We start from the raw sequence: 20,918 nt of genomic DNA, 5'->3' as shown, positions 1-20,918 counted from the left end.
ATTAATGAATAAGGATCTGTAATATGCTAATATTTCCGCATCACATTAATATTCTATTAGACTAATGCATTATTATGCTAATAAGCCTATTAAAAATGCAAAATATAATTATACGTTCTGTATGGCTCCACTGTTGAAATCTGATTCCTGCCCTAGACACACTTGTGTGTGTATTTCTTGGAATTGTATTACCTACTGTAACTTGATCTACATCTGATGTATTCCACCACACTCACCAAGCAACCAGACAGGATTTCCATACCTCCAATATCACATGAAATGGATTCAATGCTTCAGCAGGCCTGCATTTTAGCTGTGGGAGAGGCAGCCTTACAGCCACATACACCTCTTCCTCTCTTGCCTTAGAGCCTATCTTTTTATCTTTCACAGAATAGATAGTTGAGAGGGAATCTTCCTCTGGCACCTTGTGAAAGAAGGGTCTTGTGCACCTAAATCCCAGTAGGTCAATCCTTTACAAAGGGTGGTATCTCAGACCTTTTGAGGGATTCTAAGAGATTCCTTTCTCTGTAGTGTTTCATTTTGGAAAGTTTAGGCAGCTCCTTGTTCAATGTGCTGTTTATACAGTTTATTCTCTAATGCCTCATTTACCTTGACATCATCAAGGAACTCTAAGCCACAGACATAGTTGATTTTACACTCCCCTGGACAGCTCATCACCAGCACTGAGGCACTGTGATGCCTACATACTGTCAAGGGCCCAGATCTGAGTATCCTTCTGGTCCTCTAACACTACTGAGAGACAATTTGCAGAGTACCTCCCGCTCTCCATAAACTTATCCACACTCCTGTGCACTCCTGAATAATGGCACTTAGAGGAGAGGTCTCCTGCAGTTCTTTCTAACGCAGCTAAATGTTCACTTGATTGCTTTTAGATGGGCCAATTAAGAATGAAAAGGGAAAGTGAACAGCATGGTTTGGTTTTGTTTTAAAAATGTCAGGTTTACCAAGTTTATTAAGCTGGAGCTCTGACTGAATATTGAATTTTCAAAGACAAGTTCTGATAAAGTTTTGGAAAAGAAAGTGCAAGGACAAGTCCTTCCCTTTGTCCCTATCAGGGTAACTGACTGCCCTGTATCAATGTCTACATCTCGTGGCACCAGCCATTTAAGAGATGTTACAATGACATCTTGAATGAGAGAACAGGATTTCTGTTGTTTGTCTGAAGATCTATTCACTGTGTTATTGCCACTGGAAAGGGGCAGGAAATTGAATAGAGAAATATTCTGACTAAAAGAAATCTTTTCTAATGGTGAAGAAAGAAAAGATCTAGAACTGGTTGTTTAGGGAGACTGAGTCTCCCTATCACTAAAGACGGATTGAAAATGAGAGGAACAGAACTGTGGATAATAGTATAGTTGAAACTGGTCCTGCATTGTGCTAGTTGAGCTTTATGGTTTCTCCAGGATCTTGCGAACTCTTTGCTAAGTCTCTGGCCTTCCTTTTGTAGGACACAGACTCAAGGTTTTGTGAAGAGTTTCTTAACCTCATAGCCTTCAAAGTTAGTTTGGTAACTAAACCACAAAGAGGTTGAGATGAAATTGTCCTTAAACACAGCAAAGAATAGGAGGAAAAGTTTACAAGAGCTTCACAAGGCTGAGAAGTGTGCTCAGTTTCACAAGATTTAAGGCTGCCATAACCATCTACATGCTTCATGCTATCCACGTGTATTGCATTGCCTTATATGTGACTAACCTCATTCTCGGGTGGCTGTCCCTCCATCGAAGTAAAGATTTTGCTGTCATTAACAGTGATTGGATTTTCCTTTTAGGGTATGGGAAGAAATTCAGCTCTGGGGAAGTGAAAATCCAACCATTTCAACATCATTTTCTATGAGTATTCAGTACAGTATGTATGTATGAGTGATACTTTACATACGTGACTTCCCAACTTGAATTTGTCATAACAGACATGGTAAATGAGTTTGGGACACATTACTCAAGATTTGAACTAATTTCATTTTTTTTCTGTATCTTCTAACTCATCTTACTTCCAATGTCACTGTTTTTTTCAAAACAAAACAAAAAAAAACCCCAAAACAATGGAAAGATTATTTAGTCATTGAAGATATACAAAGAATTGAATTCCCAAGTTTGGTCTACAGAACAGGAAGTGTGTATTCAAATGCTTATACTGTCCATATTTTCAACTTGCTGATGGTGTTCCAGCAGCACCCTAGCAAATTCTATTTATGTCATTGTCATTATTACTGTTATTATTTTAATACATAGTCTCTGCACCAACATCTCCTGTGGATTCTCCAAGATGAACATCAGGTGGTTTCAAGCTGCTTCATCAACTTGAGGTTCAGTGAAGCTACACTGATTTACATCAGCTGAGAACGTAGCCCAAAGTCTCTATTGAAAGTGACAGAAAGCTTTTTGCTAGTCTGTCTCTTCCTTGGAAAGATAATGGTTTTCACAGGAAAGCTGTTATTTGGCATGTTCCCTTATGTAACAGCACTGTTAGTGAAGCAGAGAGAACAAAACAGGCGAGGACACTAACAAGCATGGAAAGGTTCAGGGTGCTGAAGTGAGCAATCTCTCCACAGCATGATGTTTGGCTGCTGTTGAACAACTCCACACAAATAAGAGTTTTTTAAGGAAATGTGTTCTTTAGTTTCTGCAAATGTCTTTCAATTTGTGTGGAATTAAAGTTTAAATGTAAACTATGACTCTAGCCTTTGACTATGCCTGTGTTAATTACCTGGCAAAAATGTTCCTATCCTGTCCCTTACCCATATTTCTGTTTCAATACATGCCTGAAATACTCCTCTTTCTTCTCTAATCATAATCAGAGTAGGAGTTAGTCACATTAATTGTCTTCCAGAATGTCATATTAGATATTATATATCTTTCCTTGACCCCTAGTAAGTCCATCCACAAACTGGCACTTGGGTTCTTGCCATATTTCAGAGAGTAACTCCACTGGCACACGAACGACTGCAAATCTAGGGCTCAGATCCCTTTTGGAGATTAAGGTACATGAAATCTAAACTGTGATTGTGTTTCACACTCCCAATAATCCCAGGAACTCCTGTTTAGATTGTTCAATTAAGACAATCGCTTCCTTTTTTCTAGCCTCTTTTTTGCAATGATGTGCCACTTCTGCATTGCCTGTGAGAAGTTTTGACCCTCCTGCTGGGCAGGAGACAACAGTAGTCCTTTGTGCTCGAGCTGTAACCATAAATCTGTTGCATTAGTTCACAGCTGTTTCAATACTGATATTTGTGGAACCATCACCATCTTTAAGTGCATGAGCTAAATAGCAAGAAAAGCCTTTGCTTGGGGTGGAGTGAAGAGAGAAGATTGTGTTTCACATCTCTGTCTTAAAGCTCAGACCAGATATTCCTGTGCAAGACCCTGAAAAGAGTTTGCTGCAGGAATCCAGAGCTGTAGAAGCCTGGTAACTCTGTCAGTCTGTTAGTGTTTTTGTCCTCTTGGGCAATGCTTCACACCAGGATTAATAAGCAAAGATTAGCTTATAAAGCTTACACAGATTGGAATTCCCTCTCCATATAATGCTCTCTCTTTTGACAGAGAAGCATTTTTTTCCTCTCTAACTTTCTTAGTTTTTCTCTCTCTAGATCTAACTTTTCTGCAATCTGAATGCAGGCATGTGTAAAAAGTCAGGGTGAGAGGATTTGCTCTCTAGGCAAAGAAAACACCGGAGGTTAATTAAAAACAAAAGGAAGCATAATAAACAACCTCCACTCTCTTCTCCTCTCCACCCACATGGATCCTTCAAACCCAGGGGTTCATGCAGGAGTGGAGTTAGCCAAGACTAGGATGGAGGCAAGAGCCCTGGAGGAGAAAAACGGTTTGTAATCTTTGAATGAAAGAAAGACTGAGGGGAGACCATCCCTTCAGTGTAATCCCAGTGGTAATTTCATCTAGGCCTGTTGTTTTTTAATGAGTTTTTATCCATCTTTAATTTGATGGGTCTTCTTTCCCAAATGAGGGCTAAGATGGCAAGTGGGAGGGGAAACAGAATAGTAGGGCAGAGAGCCAGCAACATTTCTTTCTTTTCTTTGTTTCTTCCTCTCTGAACTCATTGCTAAAATCTCTTTTTCACACTTTTCTCTGTCCTTTTACTCATATTATGGTTTTGTTTCAAAATACATAGTCTATATGAGCATGGGGAAATAAGAACAGCTGCATCAAGCCAAGTTGTCTAGCCCAGTGCTGTCTATACACAGGGGCCAGCAGCACTTAGGAGTATAAGAATGAGAAAGGCATGTTGTGTGACTTTGTGATGGAGGCTCAGTATTTCCTTGCAGTTAGTTTCCCAGCGTGGATTTTTTTTCCCACACATGAATTTCTCTAGTTGATTTTTGCACCCATGTGAACTCTCAGCCTTTGCAATTCCCTGCAGCAAGGAGCTCCATGGACCAATAACACTTTGGGTGAACAGTGTTTTTCAGGTGTTCACTTGGATGCTCACATGCCACCAGTCATTTGGGGGTTAATTTAAGGAATAATATTTAGCAGAAGTCTCCAAAGCACAAATGAAATTAAGAAAGCAGATTACAAATATTCAATACACTGCTCAAAGTAATGTCCTGTGTGTGAAGGCTGACCAGTCCAATCCAGGTAGTAAGTAACTTCAAAATCTTCCCTTTGTTCTCTCATTCGTTCGTTCGTTCGTTCGTTCGTTCCTTCCTTCCTTCCTTCCTTCCTTCCTTCCCTCTCTCTTACTGCTTACATGAAGCTATGATAGTATTTACAGAGAAAAAGTCACCAAGTTCTTATATCAAGAAACAGGATGAGCTTAGGGGATATCCAGTCTTAAAGCCATGGTCTAGATATGATCTAAATCCTAACAATAAAGAGGAGTACTCCTCCTCCAAATCATTTATCACAGATTGATGTCCAGGACAAGCTGAAGAGCAGGTTTGCCCATTTATGTTGCCAAGGTTTCACACTTGTCTTCTCTCTCGCTCTTTCAACCATAGACATACCTCCCATTAGAGGAGTAAACTTTGAATGAAATATTTTGCACATCTCTACCACTGCATTACATCCTGCTGGCTGTGTCTTGACAGGCTGCATCAGTCAATAACGATGCAATATTAAAGGGTAATGACACAGCCATGCAGAGTAATGAGAGAAAGCAATTTCTCTCACTATTTAGCCATTTACCAATCGATTGAATTCAAAAGCATCAAGTCAAAAACACAGAGAGTGGGCTAAGTCCAAGAGGGGATAACATGCATCCCTATAATGTAGTGGTTCTGCTCAACTAGCTGACAAAATATCTCTAAGCAAACACATTGAGTTAAATTCTGCTCAGGGTCTGAAGACAGAGCAGAGCAAAGGAAACAAGCCTGGACATGGACTTAAAGAGTAAAAAAAAAAAAAAGAATATTAAGAAGTAAAGACATGGAAGAAGGTAAAAGAATGTTGTTTGAGTTTACACAGTGAGCATCGGTTGAGGCATGCATGTTGTTTCAGCAGAGTAATTAGTCCAGGTGTGCCCATTTCTATAGACTCCATCTCAAGCATGCAACTCCACTTTACAATCCTTCCTCTGAGAATCTCTGTAGACTCAGAAAACATCTGTGGTTCTCATGAGCTGCCCCCAGAGAAGATTAGGATGGACAAACTTCATTTGCAATCAGGCAGAACGTGAAACTCAGATAAATCCTTAGATTAAGCAGCAGAATAAGAACAAGAGCCTACCTGTATTTTCTCCTTGTGGAACAGGGGAAGGGCTTGAGTATGCCACAAGCAGTCTGAAGACCAGATGTTGCCAGGAAAATTACTTTTGGAAAAAGTGGGAGCCAAATTTTATATATTCTTTTTAAAATTGGAAATAAGGATGATATTTGTAAATAGATGCTCAAAAAGCAAGAGGATAAAGTCAGTGAAGAATTCCCAGGAAGCAGAAAGGCTTTCGGCAGTGAGACCACTATTTTGGCTTCTTCCACGAGGCAACTTCAGGCTGATATGACAGCACCTCTCTGCCCCTCCATTGCTTCTTATTTCCAATCCAGATATTGATATTCCTGCCTCTAAAAAGCAATTAGGATGTCCCTTGCTAACACAGTTCCTAGGATCTTTCAATTTTGCAAAGGTATTTACAAAACAAACCCTCTAAAGATTGTACAAGCCTTGGTGTAGCCCATCAGGAAGACAAGTGCCAGTCTCTGCATTTGGCTGATTGTCACATGATGAAGTGTTTGGCTTTACTGAACCACAAGCATCCTGCACAAGCAACATCCACGCAGAGAAAAGACAAATACACTCCATAACGCAAGAGCAGTCCTATATGAAGTGCTGCTCAAAAAGACTCTGCTCAAGTAGCTAAGCAAGGCTATGGGAGAATGAAGCAGAGAGAGAAAGGAAAATCACTGGGACTCCAGCACAGATGGGTGATAACAGATCCTGGGCCACAGAGGTGTGGACCTTAGAGCACGGAGAAAGGAGAGGGATGAAGACATGGCAAAGTATTTTTTCTCTAGTTTCTTTTCTTAGAGTTTTTTAAAGGTGTAATGCTACAATAGCAGAGTGTAAATAAGCCCAAGGAGTTATTACAGCTGGAGGGGTCTGGGTGGTGTTCTAACCTCCCTGCTCTGCTTCAGCTGCTGAAAATCAGGAGAGGAAGGAGGGGAAAGAAGGAAGAGACAGGGGGAGAGCTGGCCACTAGCAAAAATTCTGGTACAAAAAACAGATTTTTCCAGCGTTTGGTGCCTCGTGAGAGATTGACTAGTCTGTCAGGTAAAGGAGGTCTCATTCAAGGGTCAATTGGTCATAGAATCATAGAACAGTTTAGATTGGAAGGGATCTTGAGTATCATGAAGTCCAAGCCGCCTGCCATGGGCAGAGACATCTTCCATTAAACCAGGTTGCTCAAAGCCACATCTAACTCATCCTTAAATACTTCCAAGGACATGGCAGCCACAATTTTTTGTTGTGTCTCACCACTCCCACAGTATAAAATTTCTTGCTATTATGTCATCTAAATCTACTTAGGTTTAGAAACATCACCCCTTGTCCTATCACTACAGGTCCTTATAAAAAGTCTCTCTCTGGCTAGGCCCCTTTTGTGTAAACCCCTTTTAGGTGGTAAAGGGCTGCTCTAAGGTGTCCCCAGACTTTTCCTTCTCCAGGCTGAACAACCCCAAAGCTCTCAGCCTATCCTCACAAGAGAGCTGCTTCAGCCCCTTAAACATCTTTATGGTCTTCTGGACTCACTCCTACAGCTCCATGTCTTTCTGCTGGGAGCCCCAGAGTTGGATGTAGTATTGTACACAGAGGGATCTCACCAGAGTGGAGTAGAGGGGGAGAATCCCCTCCCTGGACCTGCTGCCCATGCTGCTTTTGGTGCAGCCCAGGATATGGTTGGCTTTCTCAGCTGTGAGCACACATTGCTGGCTCATATTAAGTTTTTCACTCACCAGCATCCCAAGCCCTTCTCCACAGGGCTGCTCTCAATCCACTCACCACCCAGCTGGTGTTTGTGCCTGGGATTGTCCCAACCCATGTGCAGCACCTTGCCCTTGACCTTGTTGAACCTGATGAGGTCCACCCTTCAGGCCTGTCCAGGCCCCTCTAGATGCCAGCACTCCACATAGCTCAGTGTCATCAGCAAATTGTTGTATGAGCACTCAACCCCACTGTCTACACTGTTGCCAACAAAGATATTAAGCATTTCCAGTCCCCATACCAACCCCTGAGAATTAGCATTCATCACTTGGGCATCATTGGTGCCTTCTGGCCTGACAGTTCAAACCCCAGTAAAATTCCAAACTATCATGTTCATATTTTTAAATATTTTATTTGCATTTTCCTTGTTTTTTTTTCTTTTCCATTGAGGCCAATTAATGATTGAAGAGAATGTTAATCTTTCTCTTCCTTTTGGAGTTTGGGAGCTGCTTGTGGAGTGTCTCCAAATGGTTGACCACACCAAGATGCCTCTGTTGCTCCCTCTGGCTGCTTTGGTGAAGCTTTTAAGAGGAGACACAAAATATGTGAGCAGAGAGAGGGCTTTTTTTGGCCAGTGACATGTAATGCAAAAAAAGTCTTTTCCAACCAATTATATGATTCTACAATTTGTTGCAGCATGTAGGGCATGGTTTTGCCCATAGGGCAGTGCCAGCTCAGAGAGGAAACAACATTAATTTATCCCTGCAGTCTCTTTAGCTGAACAGGCTACTCATACTTCGGGACGCATCTGTGCAGCACCTAACCCAATGGGGCTTCTAACTGCAACCATAATAGAAAAAACTTTTAGTAATAAAGTAAATAGACAGTAAAGCTGTCTTCTGTAATCTTATTCTCCAGGCTAAAGGAGATGCCAAAAATGAACAAACAGCCTCCAAGTGATATTAAAATGTCTTTCACTTTTAGTATTTTAAGGAATATAGTTGTGAGAAAGAAAAGGAAACTTTAAAATATATTAATTTTCAGCCTGATGGTCTTTTCTGCAAACTCTCTCCTGCCTGATCCACTGAGGACTCATTGATATATCCTAGGCTGAAGCAAAGCATTTTAGTCAGTCACTGGGACAAAAAGTTGTCTTCTTTATTTTTAAGTTTAATTTAGTAAGTTTGCCTTTAGAAATAGTGGTTTGTCTTGGGGGATTTCACTTCTATAAATAAGTTTCCTTCTGTTCCTTCATTCCTTTCTTCATCCCTCCCTCCTACCCCTTCCTTTGCTCCCTTCCCTCCCTCCCCTCCCTCTGTCTATTTCTCTCTCTCTCTCTCTCTCTCTCTTTCTCTCATTCTTTTTCCTGATTCAAAAAGCCCTAGACTGTCTCCTTGAGTGTTAAGGACAAACTGGCAATAATTTATGTTATAGCATGATATGAAAAAAATTACATTACACTATAAATTATAATACGAAGGGTGAAATGCCAGGAAGGATGCCAAATGCTGGTGGAAGTCCCATTAGACAACAGAGTTCTATTGCCTCCCACTCCCCTCAGAAATCTTAGAATGTTTGCATGAAACTGTTTGCTGTGAAGGGGGAGAGGCTGGAGGGGGAAAGAAGAAGAAATATAACAGATAAAGTGTATAATCAGTCAACTGGAGATAGGAAATTTTTACTAATGCCTAAAAAGAAAGGTGACTTCTGAGCAGAGCTATAACCATTTCAAATTAGGCCACCTGGGATATTGTAATGCTACCTCAAGTTGGAACAGGGACTGTGGGAGGAGCTGCGGAAGGTTGGGGCAGGGGGGCCAGGGGGCCCCCAGTGTAGTGCTGGTATGTGTACATTCAGATTTTAGCCTCTCAGAGAAGTCCCTGTGGGAGTCACAGGCAACTGGAGAGGAACAGAAGGATCATTTCATACTTGCTGTCCCACACTCACCACTGGCCAGCACCCCAAGGACTTGTGGATCGTGAGGCAGACCTGTCCAGTCATTCTCACTTACCAGTGCTGGGTCTGATACATTTGTGCTATCTGCTGTGTTCTCTATTATTTAATTCAATCTGCCTAAAAATCTTCACGTACTGTTCCTTTGTGTCCATCTCTTCCTTAGACATAATGACACCAAAAATATAGGTTGGGACAAATAAACTACAGACTATAGATTGTCAATACAGAGAGGGTAAATTTACCCTGGGGTAGAATGACAGGTGAAGCTGCTGTTTTATTCCTAACTCATATCTAGTGAAATAATGTTCTCCATCCAAAACTATGAGACAAATTTTATAGAACTACAGAATTAGTGAAGAAGCTACAGTTCTTTCTGAACAGAAAAATGAGTTATTATTTTACTTAAAAAAAAAAAAAACAAAAAAAAACCCCTAAACCATACCCTACATCCCAATCAATGGAGAGAAAAGCAGCTTTGAGTGCCTTATTGAACTGACCTACAGAAAAAGCTTCAGAGCTTCAAGCTCAAACGAGTCCCTGATAAGATGTGAAATGCAATGGAAAAATCATTTAGAGAGAACAACAGAGAAGCTGATTTTGCTCTGGTTTTACAGGTCGGTTCAATAATGGTTTTCTGTGTAATTCTAAAGAAGGGTCATTTAATTAATATATTTATCTGAAGGGATAAAAAAAGAAGAGTAATGGGGTGGGGTGGGGTGGGGTGGGGTGAGGTGGTGGGGGGAAACAACCTTAAAACAAAGATTGTATTTCACATTGAGCATTTCAGGTCTTGGATGAGTCTGACTGGCACATGAGCTCTCTGGGTACCCACAACCCTTCCCTCTACACATTTGCTCTCTTTGCTTTATCCTTTAATTTGGTGTATAAATTATCACAACAACAATGAAATCCAGAGAGGAAAAACACATCCAAGCACATTTCTTACTCGTGTTTTCCTCCTTTGGCTCTTTATGATTCATTTACTACATTTTCAACCAGCCTTCCTGGTTCTATGTGAAGCTGAAAGACAGTGCAAGTATTTTATTGTCTCACTGCCAGGCACCAGAAGAGTATCTGGCAGTGTTCAGGATACCCCCAGCTGTGGGACTTGTGGATGGAAAACTGTGGAGCTCAGGATGTCAGCTCTGTGACATCCTTGTTCCCTGTTCTCTGCCTTGGCTGCACACCCTGCCTGGGAGCAGCAGAGTTGTACAGACTCCTGTGCATCACAGACTCCTAGATCCAGAGCATATCCACAGCATCTGGTGGAAGGATCTTGGGCTGAAGCTGTCTCACTTTTTCTTGACAGCTCTATTTCTCAAGCAGGAGGGGATGCTAAGGGAACATGCAGGAAAACATGTTGTCTGCCTCTAAGTTTGTGCAGGAGACATTAGCCCAGCACTTAGTGCCCAGCCTGGGACACTGAATGGGTGAGCTTGGTGGTAAGGACCACCTGTCTGCAAGGCTCTGCTTAACCTGAGCACTGAAGACTCTTGACACCACTGTGGGTCTTGGTCTGCCTCAAAGAGGAAAAACTTTCTGCAGCTGCAAGTAACCTGAGAGGCTCCCCTTTGCAGTAACCTGTGAGCTATCTAGATCAGAATTTAGGAACTACAGTAATAGTCATTATATTAAAGTTTTGTGTACACAAGCAAGTTAAAAACAGTTTAAATAGTGCGGGAACTCTCTGATGGTGCTCCCCATTTCAAAGCCATTCTGGTGAAGGCAGCAGTGTGTGTAGAGCTGGGCCTTCCATGTTTACATGCATGTTATAAATAGTTATTGGTACCATCTGTGCTCCTTTTCCGTGTTATTTTTGGATCACTGAAAGATGCAGAGCATTTCCCCCAGCCTTTTTCCTAACAACACCTTTATAAAAGGATATGCTGTAGAGGGAGGAGAAGAGTTAACAGAAAAACTTTACAAGGTGAAAAGGAGAGCTGAGTTTTCATGCTCTTAGGAAAATTAAACTGTGGAGAAGTGGGGAAAAAGGCTTTCTTCCCCCGCCCCAATACAATGCAGTCTGTCTCAAAAAAAAAAAAATGAAAGGTTTTTTTTTTTCTCATGTTCTTCTAAATATCACTTCTGCTTGTCACAATATTTATAAAAACCCTCTTGCTATCTCAAGCTGCACAGCCTTTGGCTCAGGTTCCTGCTTATGCAAAACAGGGTCATAAACATGTCACTGTGTATTTGATAAATCCATCTTCCTCTTGTCATTGTCACCAAGAAGCTGAGATGACGGGAGATTACTCCGTCAAATCGCTGTGGAAACGCCTGCAGAGTTTATGAATTTTCATAGGATGTAAGTCCTCTTTAATGGGAAGTGGGGCCCAGTGAAAGCTTACTATTTTTAAGGAAAAACATGTGCATCTGAGTGTCTGCATCTGTGTGACGGAATATATTGTACATCCGAATCTTTACCTAACATACATCAGGAGTTATGCCAATGCATCCCAGCTGGGAGCATTGCTGTGAGTTTGTGCCCATTTCCATGTGCCTGTATCTCTCTCTATGACCTCAATTCACATTTATATTAAAGCTCCCTTAAGCCACACTGGATGTGTAAAGGGATGTTAAATAAGTGCAAATGCCATTAGAGTGTATTTACTGATGTAACATATTTTCTGTTAGCATTTTCATTACCATGTTTTGAAATACTTGTCTCTTCCCCACCCCCTATTTCCTTATTCTGGAAGCTAGTGAAGATATCAACCCATCTTCAGTGAGAATTACCTCTATGTCAGGGTTCAAAGGCCAGCTGGCTTTCTCTTTCTGTAGCAAAGCTTAAAAGCAAACACGATTCACAGCTTTTCAAATAGGAAAGGTGTCCTTTTCCCACTCCTCTCCAGAGTAAAAAAATGACCGAAAGGATTATGCTCAAACTTAAGTAAAACAGGAGAAAATAGATAATATGAGCATTAACCTTCAGTTGTGCCAGGTACTGAAAATGGCTGAGAAAGTGAGAGACGCTTTGGTGTGGCAGCATGATGCTTAGTGCAGGAGCAAGCTCCTCTCTAAGGGATGTCAGTGCATCACAGTGGAAATGAACCAGATGAGCCAGCTCATGGTGACGAACCAGAGCTGATCCGGCCATGACTTTGCAGGGTGAGGAGATACCAGCTAAAATACTTTAGGGAAGTCACTGGAGTGTTGATGGGAAGGGACCTCCTGTAGTCCAGGCCATTCTTCAAAGTAGGACTGTCATCCAAATATGGCCAGGACGTCAGTACTTTGGTCTAGCTGAGTCTCAAGACTACATGGATGGGATCTACAGACTTCACGAGTGTCTCACAGAAATTCAAGATGGTCAGGTACCTGAGACCTGTTCTCTGCCTTGGCAAGCTGGAGATGTGGAGAGTGTCTACTTTCAGGTCAGACATAAGCAGAGTTGCTACCTGCAATGCAGAGGTACAGTCTATGGTGGGTACCCATGAGCTTTCCCTCCACCACATAGGACAGGTACTGCTGGCAGCAGAGCTCTGCAGAAACACTGAGCTCAGGATAAATGACCAGTGACATCTTCAGCAGTTCAGCAGGATGAGTTTTTTGCAATTTTTCACTGCCATCCATGCTGCTGAGATTGCACAGCTAGCACCCAACCTGAGGAGTTTAAAGCTAGCTCTGCTATGTAGCCATCTTTTGGAGTTTAGTTTTTATTTATGACTTATGGTAATGTGTCCTATGACCGCAGAGCCTTCTCTTCACATTAAAGTTGTTTTGCCTTCACTTCCCATCATATTTAAGTAATGGAATCTCCTGCTGGGGCAAGAGCAGGAAAGGCTTTTAAACCAGGACCTCTGTGTTACACTATTACTGCAGCGTTAACAAAACCAGAACCCTCCTCAAATAGCTGCCCATGTAGGAAAACTGCAAAAAGTGGAAGACATAGCTGTTTCTTAGCATCCCAAAGCTTAAAGAGAGCTAACTACGCAGCTTTGATCCTCATTGCAGCCATTACTGCAGTACGTATGTACAGCCTCTGTGTGTTGGTGCATTTACTCAAAAAAGTAAACATTATTTATAACCTGTAAATCAGTGAAGGGTCCAGGAGAGATAGACTTCATTGGGACTTTTGTCTAAGGAATGACAAGAAGGGAGGGTGCCACTTTTCCTGTTTGCCTGTCAAGACCTTCAGTTAGAAGTTCCCCCACATAGTGATACCAAGAGATGATGTTACCTGTGCCAGGGCTTGTATTCCCACTGTTTGGGCTTCTGTGACTAATGCATTCTAACTCCTGCCTACTTTATACTCCCATTGCTTCACCTCCAGAAATGTCCTGACTAAGCCAAGAGCCTTGATCATTAGAAGCAAACTCCACCACATACATTGGATGAGATCCTCTCCCTGTTATCTTTAGGTAGCGCCATGCATTTCAGCAGTCCTCAAAGTGGTTTAGAAATCATGCACGCTGAACTGCATTAACAAGCCACCCAGAAGTGAAGCAAACCTAAGAGGAAAACAAAGAAAATATGGCAAAGCATTACCTAATATCACATATATGGATTGTAATTAGGTAATGATTTTCTAGAAGCTGATGACAAGCTTGTATTTTCATTTGGAAAAGGTTGTTCAGCTTAAGGAATTCTAACAGAAGTAGGAATATAGCCTTGATTTTATAATTTAAAATTTTCTGCTTTGCAGTGAAGGCTAGGATTCTGTCTCATTGTTTTGCAAACAAACAACAGCTTATCCTTCTCAAACTTACCATTCTTACTTTTGGAGGATGGAAGTAATTTTCAGACAATTTACAAGATAAACCTATTCATTAGCTTGTAAGTTAAAGTTAATTAAAAACTGGATTCTTTAAGAAATGTAACATCTGTGCTCACATTCTCTTCATCCAAATGATGTCAATAAGAGGATAGCTCAGATTCCAAACTTTTTTATAGTTGCAGCTAATTGAATTCTTATGCTTGGGGTATTCTTGAAGAAATTAGGAAACAATTAGGCTGTGCTATTAACAATTTTATCTAATTGATCTGATAGTATAGACAACAAACAGGCCAAGGTCAACAGCTTGTTCATCTGTTAAGCTTGATGTGATCTCAGAGATGATGCAACAGCCTCCATCCCATCAGTCATTAATTTTCTTGCTCAAGTTCTACTGGCTGTACTGGGAGTTACATCACTTTCTTCAGACCAAATCTGCCTTCTGCCCTACAAAGTCCACGGTAGGTTGGCCATCTGTGCCTAGGAGACCTTCTATGGCGTTACACCTCACACTACAACCCCTTTGTGTGGCTCTTATCCAGGTGTCCACTTGTAGGGGTAAAACAAGTGGATGACTCTCGATGCACAATCCAACTGTATTAGCAGAAAGGGATGTTCCAGACCTTCACCTGCCACTAACCCACGTTACCCAGTCACTAAAAAGTCAAGCAAACAGTAAAGGCCAAATTTGGTGGTGCAATTTGGCTGCTCGCATAGCTGTAGCTCTGAGCAGCAGTTACAAATCCAGTTGAACAGGCCAACGCTCTGACTCTGCATTGATCCAGCACACGAGTGGATTTGTTCTTAAAGAATTAAGTCAAAACTCCCTTTGGCTTTGCCAGGGCCTAGCTTTCGTTCCTCAGAGCTACAAATCAATAGAAGCATTGGAAGGCAGAACTCACTGTAAATGCCTCTGAAGGGGGAGGTATGGAAAATGCAATTACCCAGAGAAGAAAATAACAAGACAAGCTTTTTTATCTGAGCTTTTTTTTTTTCCCTTTTCCTTTCCTGATGGAGAGTAGTATCCCAGGAACAGACAAGAGGAAGTACTTGGAGCATTTTGTAATTCTTCCAAACTGCTATAGAAAGAATGCAGGATATTTCCTTACAGTCATAAGTACAAAGATGAAAATGTATGACATCTCAGTATTTTTCAGTCTGTTCAGAAATGCCATCATTATGAAAAAAAACCCCAAAACCCAAATCTGTTAAAACTGTCATAATGTGGGATTAGAAGAACATGACTCAGTTACTTGATGGTGATAAGTAACCGAGCATAACTGTTACTAGTGCTACTAGTGGGTACGACACAATAGCCATCCTCAAGTGGCTTAAAAATCAATTGATATGAGGATTATGATGGAATACCTTAAAGAATATTAAGTTTACAGTATATATATTCATAACCTTTAACATAATTTTTAATAGGGATCTTGGTTTCCCAGGTGCGGCTCTGTTTTGCGTTTCTCTGCCTGTTGCAGTGAAACAACTTTGTTGTTGTGGTTCTTCAACCTGAAGAACCAGTCCCTCTGGAAGAGAAAGAGCAAGCGACATGGGTTTCTCTACATGTATAGCTCAGTTTCTGTGCTTTAAATGCAGCTAACTCGGGTTAACATGTCAGCTTTTTAACAACTTTCAGTAGTGAAGGATAGGTTCTTCAAGTCAAACTGATTGAGGACTATCTGACAAGGGGAAGGGGGGAAGCAAACATCATGAATTATAGATGACAGTCTACCTATTTTACCATTACATATCCACAGTTGAAGTAGGTTCATTCCTCTTGTACCTCCCATCAAGCAGTCATCCCCATTATACATTCATTTCCATTGTCTCTCCTTCCATGTATTGTACATTCAGACTCTGTCTCAACTGTACATTCAGGCTCCATTTGCAGGAGATCCATCCATGGGCTCAGCTGTTTCACAAACAGATCTAATAGCTGTAGTGTGCTCAGATGAGCATGATGGGTAATAGCAGAGCAGATTGAACTATATTGTCCCAGGAGTTCATATATTTTTATACACTCGTAGGGTACACATCATCTTGCTATGACAATGAGGCTAAGTCAAGCATCTCGGGAATGCAATAAAGCAGATTACAATACCATTCTTTCACTCATTTTGAGTACACTTCCCCTCCCACTTTCCTTTAACGACGTTAATCAATGCCAGGCTACTTTACACCCAGTTCCCAAATGGTTGCTCTAAGCTTTTCCCCCACACACATACACACAGACATTTAGCTCTTATCCCTCCTGAAAGGAGCTTCCATGGAGATAAAACTAGAAATTTATTAAATATCAAGGAAAGTTAAGGGCATGAGTTTCAGTAGAAAAATTCACAGCAATTCAGGTTTAAAAATGGCAAGGTTAATCATTTTTTCCCTCCCCAAGCCATGTCACATTATTAAGTGAAATAAAGCTGACAAAGGATGTCATATTCAAATAGCCAGCTTTCTCATTTACTGCATTGTTATTACCATACATCTTTCTCATACAGCCTTGCTAGGCAATTAAAAGCTCAGTTCTCCCCTCAGACACAGGAGACAAGCTCCCCAGCATCTCCACGTGAGCTATGGCTGTTCCTTCACAGAATAAAGACGTGACCCCAGATGGATGAATCAGAGAGCCAAAAGCTGGAGAAGAGCACTTACATCCTCTCCCCAGTCTGGGCCTGCTTAACCAAATGACAGCTGCATCCATCTCTTGTTATCTGATCCTTTGTGCAGCTTATCTGCTTCCAGTTTGGGCAGAGTAAGACTCAATCATCATGTGCATCAAGCAGGTAAATTGGCCCATACTTGTCTTTGCTGGTTCTTACTGTAGTATTTCCAAACTCAAACATTAAAATCAGTGGTCAAGCTTTATAGAAGCACAAAAGCTGTTTAAAATCTTGAGGTGCTTTTTAATAGACACATATGGCCTTCTTGGAGTTAGCATCATTGTCTTTCCTCATCAGTGCATTTTTTTCCATTTCTCCAAGAGCTGAGGAATCAGAGGAGAGGGAGGTTCAGCTATTATGGATGCTTTGAAACTTAGTGTAAAATGTGTCTGATGTTCATTTCATTACAGGGATTATAGGTGCTAGTTTTGAAAAATTTCATTGAAAGTGATAAAATTTATGACAAGGTAAAATTTACTACTGCAAACAACATAGTGTATAATAGCAAAGTCAATGGAAAGCCAAAATCCTTTGTTCACATAGGGCACAGCCTCTCCAGGACTATAGACCTGAAAAAGCAGGATAGACAAACTTTTTTTTCCAGAGCAACACAAAGCTGGTCTTTTTCCAGAACTGATCTTGGCTTCTTAGAAGAAAAATGAGCTCTTTCTAGGTGCCTTCTAGCCCAACAGTTGTGACAGTTTGTGTACTCAATTCCGCTTTGCATTCAGATAGTCTTTCCCACCTTGAAAGATCCCATTGAGTGCAGCAAACTATATATAAGAAAACACATCTTCCAACACTGACATACGCCCGTCCCGAGATAGCCACAAGCATCTATCTTAATGACCTGCAACACCAGCAGACAACAGATATCAGAGTCTGAGATGATGGGCTGGTGTAAAATGAGCTGGAGCAGACTCTGTATAGATTTACACCAGTGGAAAGTCAGGGCCAGGGACAGAAAATCGTTACTACATGCAATGGAAAGTAAATGTGTACCTTGGAAGGCCAAATACTGGATTGGAATTGGAGATTAACTGTAACGTAGATGGAGCTTTAGAAAATGTATCATAACATGTAATCATCCTTAATGATATTGACTCCTCTTACAAGGGTGCTGTGAAGTTTTGTGCTGACCTACCAGCAAGGTATTCAGAGATGCTCCACCATCAGAACAACTCAGAAAGTACACTACCTTCATCTTAATGTCTCTAGTAATAAAGAGAGAAAAAGGTAAATCTGGAAATAATGGAGAAGTAGGATATTTTGACAAATTGGCTGTGATTTCCTCACTTTCTTTTTTACCTTCTCTCTACTCCACCCTTCATTTTTTCCCTTCAGGATCCAACAAGACAAACAGAGAAGTATCAGTTCCACAGTTATATCTGTCTTTTCCTCCCTTTATTAAGAAAATGCTGTTATGTTCAGAGTAAAACCTATGTAAAATAGACATCACCTAGGAATCAAACTGTGCCTAGACTCAGGAGGACTCCGGGTCAAAGCTGAGTCTGAACTTAACAAATATACTCTTGAGAAAGGTAGACAGTGACTTGATGCCTCGGCAGCAATCCCCACCAATTGATCCTAGTTTATGTGTAGGGCAAGACATTCTATGGTATGGCCTCTTGACTAATTGGGGGTGTCCATTAGAGGAGAGTTAATTTAGTGAAAATTAACTCTATCCCAGCCGAAAGCAGGACATATATAAAAGGAAATACCTTCCGGTCTCATTTCCCTCTCCTTCCTTTGCCTTTATTCAACCCCTCCCAGATGCCATTATAGTTTATTTCATTAGCAGTTAGAGATACATCAGAGTTCTGGAGAAAAAAAGATCTAGATTCATATAGGAGTAAATTCATTGTATGTTCCAGAAGAACTGCATTTCCTTATCTATTGTGCTTCACTGAGGTAAACCAGTCCTGGATCCCAGTCCCTGGTCAGAGCTACCTTCATCACACTCTACATACCAGATTTATGACCCCAGGGTCTGTATCTCACCAGATTCTCTGTAATTAGTCTGAGTCTATCTTACCAACACTGAGCTACTTAGGCTTCTTGTATCTATTGACCATGGATTTCCTTTCAGTCTGTTGTGCCTAAGACAGATGTGCTGGCACACTGCTTCAATACTGGCCTCTTAATATTTTAGTTCCAACACAGAAGTATTGGTTATGCTTATTTTTATTTTTTTCTTGTAAGACCATCTGACTTTGTTTGCTAAATCAAACGTGACAGGCAGCGATTGCATCATGGTTTTACAACCACTCATTCACTCACACTGTGCTGCTGAACGTTTAGTTAGGCTGAAGCAGAGACAGCATGGTGTATATCTAAGTCCCACAGTTTCTCTAAGCAAAGAAACTTGCTCTTTTCAAATCCACTTCCAGGCATCTAGTAAGAAATTACATAGTGCATGTTGGATGAATTTTGGGAAGGAGGGAAGATAGGGGAAAGAAATAAGAAAATGAACTGTAAGATACAGAAGAGTCACAGTGAGCTGTTAGCAGGACTGAGGAAGATACTGTTATCTTTAAACTTTCATGTCTTGCTGTCCTGTTATCATTACCACACGATGCAATCTTAAAACATATATCTACACTAGTAAATTTAACCAGCCAAGGCCCATTTTCTGGTCTAAGGAACAAGTGACACAGTACAGCTTTTATCCACCAACTTAAAATCTCTTCTACCCACAACACAGTGAGTGAATCTGAATTTTATCCAAAAAGGATGTCTGGCCCATAAAAATCTGTATGGCCTCAGTATAGTGTCTAGGTTTATGCTCTGAGCCCAGAAAATGGCTCTAGATCCATCTCTTATTGTGATCACCTGTCGTAGAAAAACATTGTATGTGAATATCAGACTATGTCTCACTCTTGGGCAGAAAAGTGTTAGAAAAAGGATAGACACCCACAAATCTGTCAGAAAAGAATGAGTAGTAGTGAGGGGCTGAGGTAACAGTAAATTCAGAACAAGGGAAAATATTATTATGCTAAAAGAAATTCAGGAATTGGAGTAAAGTGTGTGGGAATAGAGGAATCTCTTGGTAGTAGTGATGTCCAAGGCTGGACAAAACACCAGTTTATCAACTGGTCATGATCATATCAACATTAATCCTGCAGAGAAGTGAGGTACTCTGCTATATCACTTGAGTTCTGTACTTGCGCCACAAAAACCCAAGGCATTGTCACTGGCCTAAGGCAGTCACTGGAAAACTGTCCCAAGGAGAAGGACCTGGGCCTGTTGGTCAACAGCCAGCTGACCATGAGCCAGCAGTGTGCCCAAGTGGCCACGAAGGCCGATGGCATCCTGGTTTATATCAGAAATAGTGTGGCCAGCATGACCAGGGAGTGATTGTCCCCCCGTACTCAACACTGGTGAGGATGCACCTCTAGTACCAAGTTCAGGTTTGGGCCCCACACTACGCAAGGGACATTGAGCATGTCCAGAGACAGATAGCAAAGCTGGTGAAGGGTCTGTGGCACAAATCTGATGGAGAGCAGCTGAGGGAACTGGAGGTGTTTAGTCTGGAGAAGAAGAGGCTGAGAGGAAACGTTCTTGCTATATAAAACTACCTGAAAGATGGTTGTAGCAAGGTCGGGGTTGGTCTCTTCTCCCAAGCAACAAGTGACAAGAGGAAATGGCCTTGAGTTGTGTCAGAGGACGTTTAGATTGGAGATTAAGATGAACTTTTCCAGTGAGAGGGTCGATAGACACTGTCCCAGGCTACCCAGGGAGGTGATGGAGTCCCCATCCCTGGAGACATTTCAAAGCTGTTTAGCTGAGGTGCTGAAGGACATGGTTTAGTGATGGGCTGGGCAGTATGAGCTGAGTGGTTGGACTCCATGATCTTAAAGATATTTTCCAACCAAAATGATTCTGTGATTCTAATAAGTCTGTAAGCCCTGAACTTTGCCCAAGCCGCTCCCAGGTGCTGGATCTTTGCATCTGTGTAAAGCTGTCCATTTCCAAACAAGTGTATAATTTTTTACAGGGAGAAAAAAATGGACCCCGAGTGGAATTAACAGGATCTATGGCAGCATTCTGTAATACATCAGTCCTACTTAGAACATAATAGCCATATAACTCATACAAGGCTCTGGCTCATGTGAGGCATGGAGGTCTACATTACACAGGGGAGGAATAAGCAACACAGTCACATATCCTGTAGCTGGGTAAGATTACAACACAAACTGCAAG

The 20,918-nt window shown here is 41.4% G+C and overlaps 1 protein-coding gene across 47 annotated transcripts in view; it reads left to right on the top strand.

Annotated features, from left to right (window-relative positions):
• CELF4 (CUGBP Elav-like family member 4) overlaps positions 1-20,918 on the top strand; it is a 688,894-nt gene that overhangs the window by 487,273 nt on the left and 180,703 nt on the right. For 12 of the 47 annotated variants that reach the window (XM_062019304.1, XM_062019324.1, XM_062019303.1 and 9 more), the window contains exon 5: positions 14,397-14,422. The exons of the other annotated variants lie outside the window; for them this stretch is intronic. In XM_062019304.1, the coding sequence (XP_061875288.1) occupies positions 14,397-14,422 (26 nt within the window). The remainder of the gene's footprint in view (positions 1-14,396; positions 14,423-20,918) is intronic. 47 annotated transcript variants of the gene reach the window in all.

Source organism: Colius striatus, chromosome Z (assembly GCF_028858725.1).
Source record: "Colius striatus isolate bColStr4 chromosome Z, bColStr4.1.hap1, whole genome shotgun sequence".
NCBI lineage: Eukaryota > Metazoa > Chordata > Aves > Coliiformes > Coliidae > Colius > Colius striatus.
The sequence above is the reverse complement of the archived record's forward strand: the minus strand, read 5'-3'. Positions and strand labels throughout refer to the sequence as shown.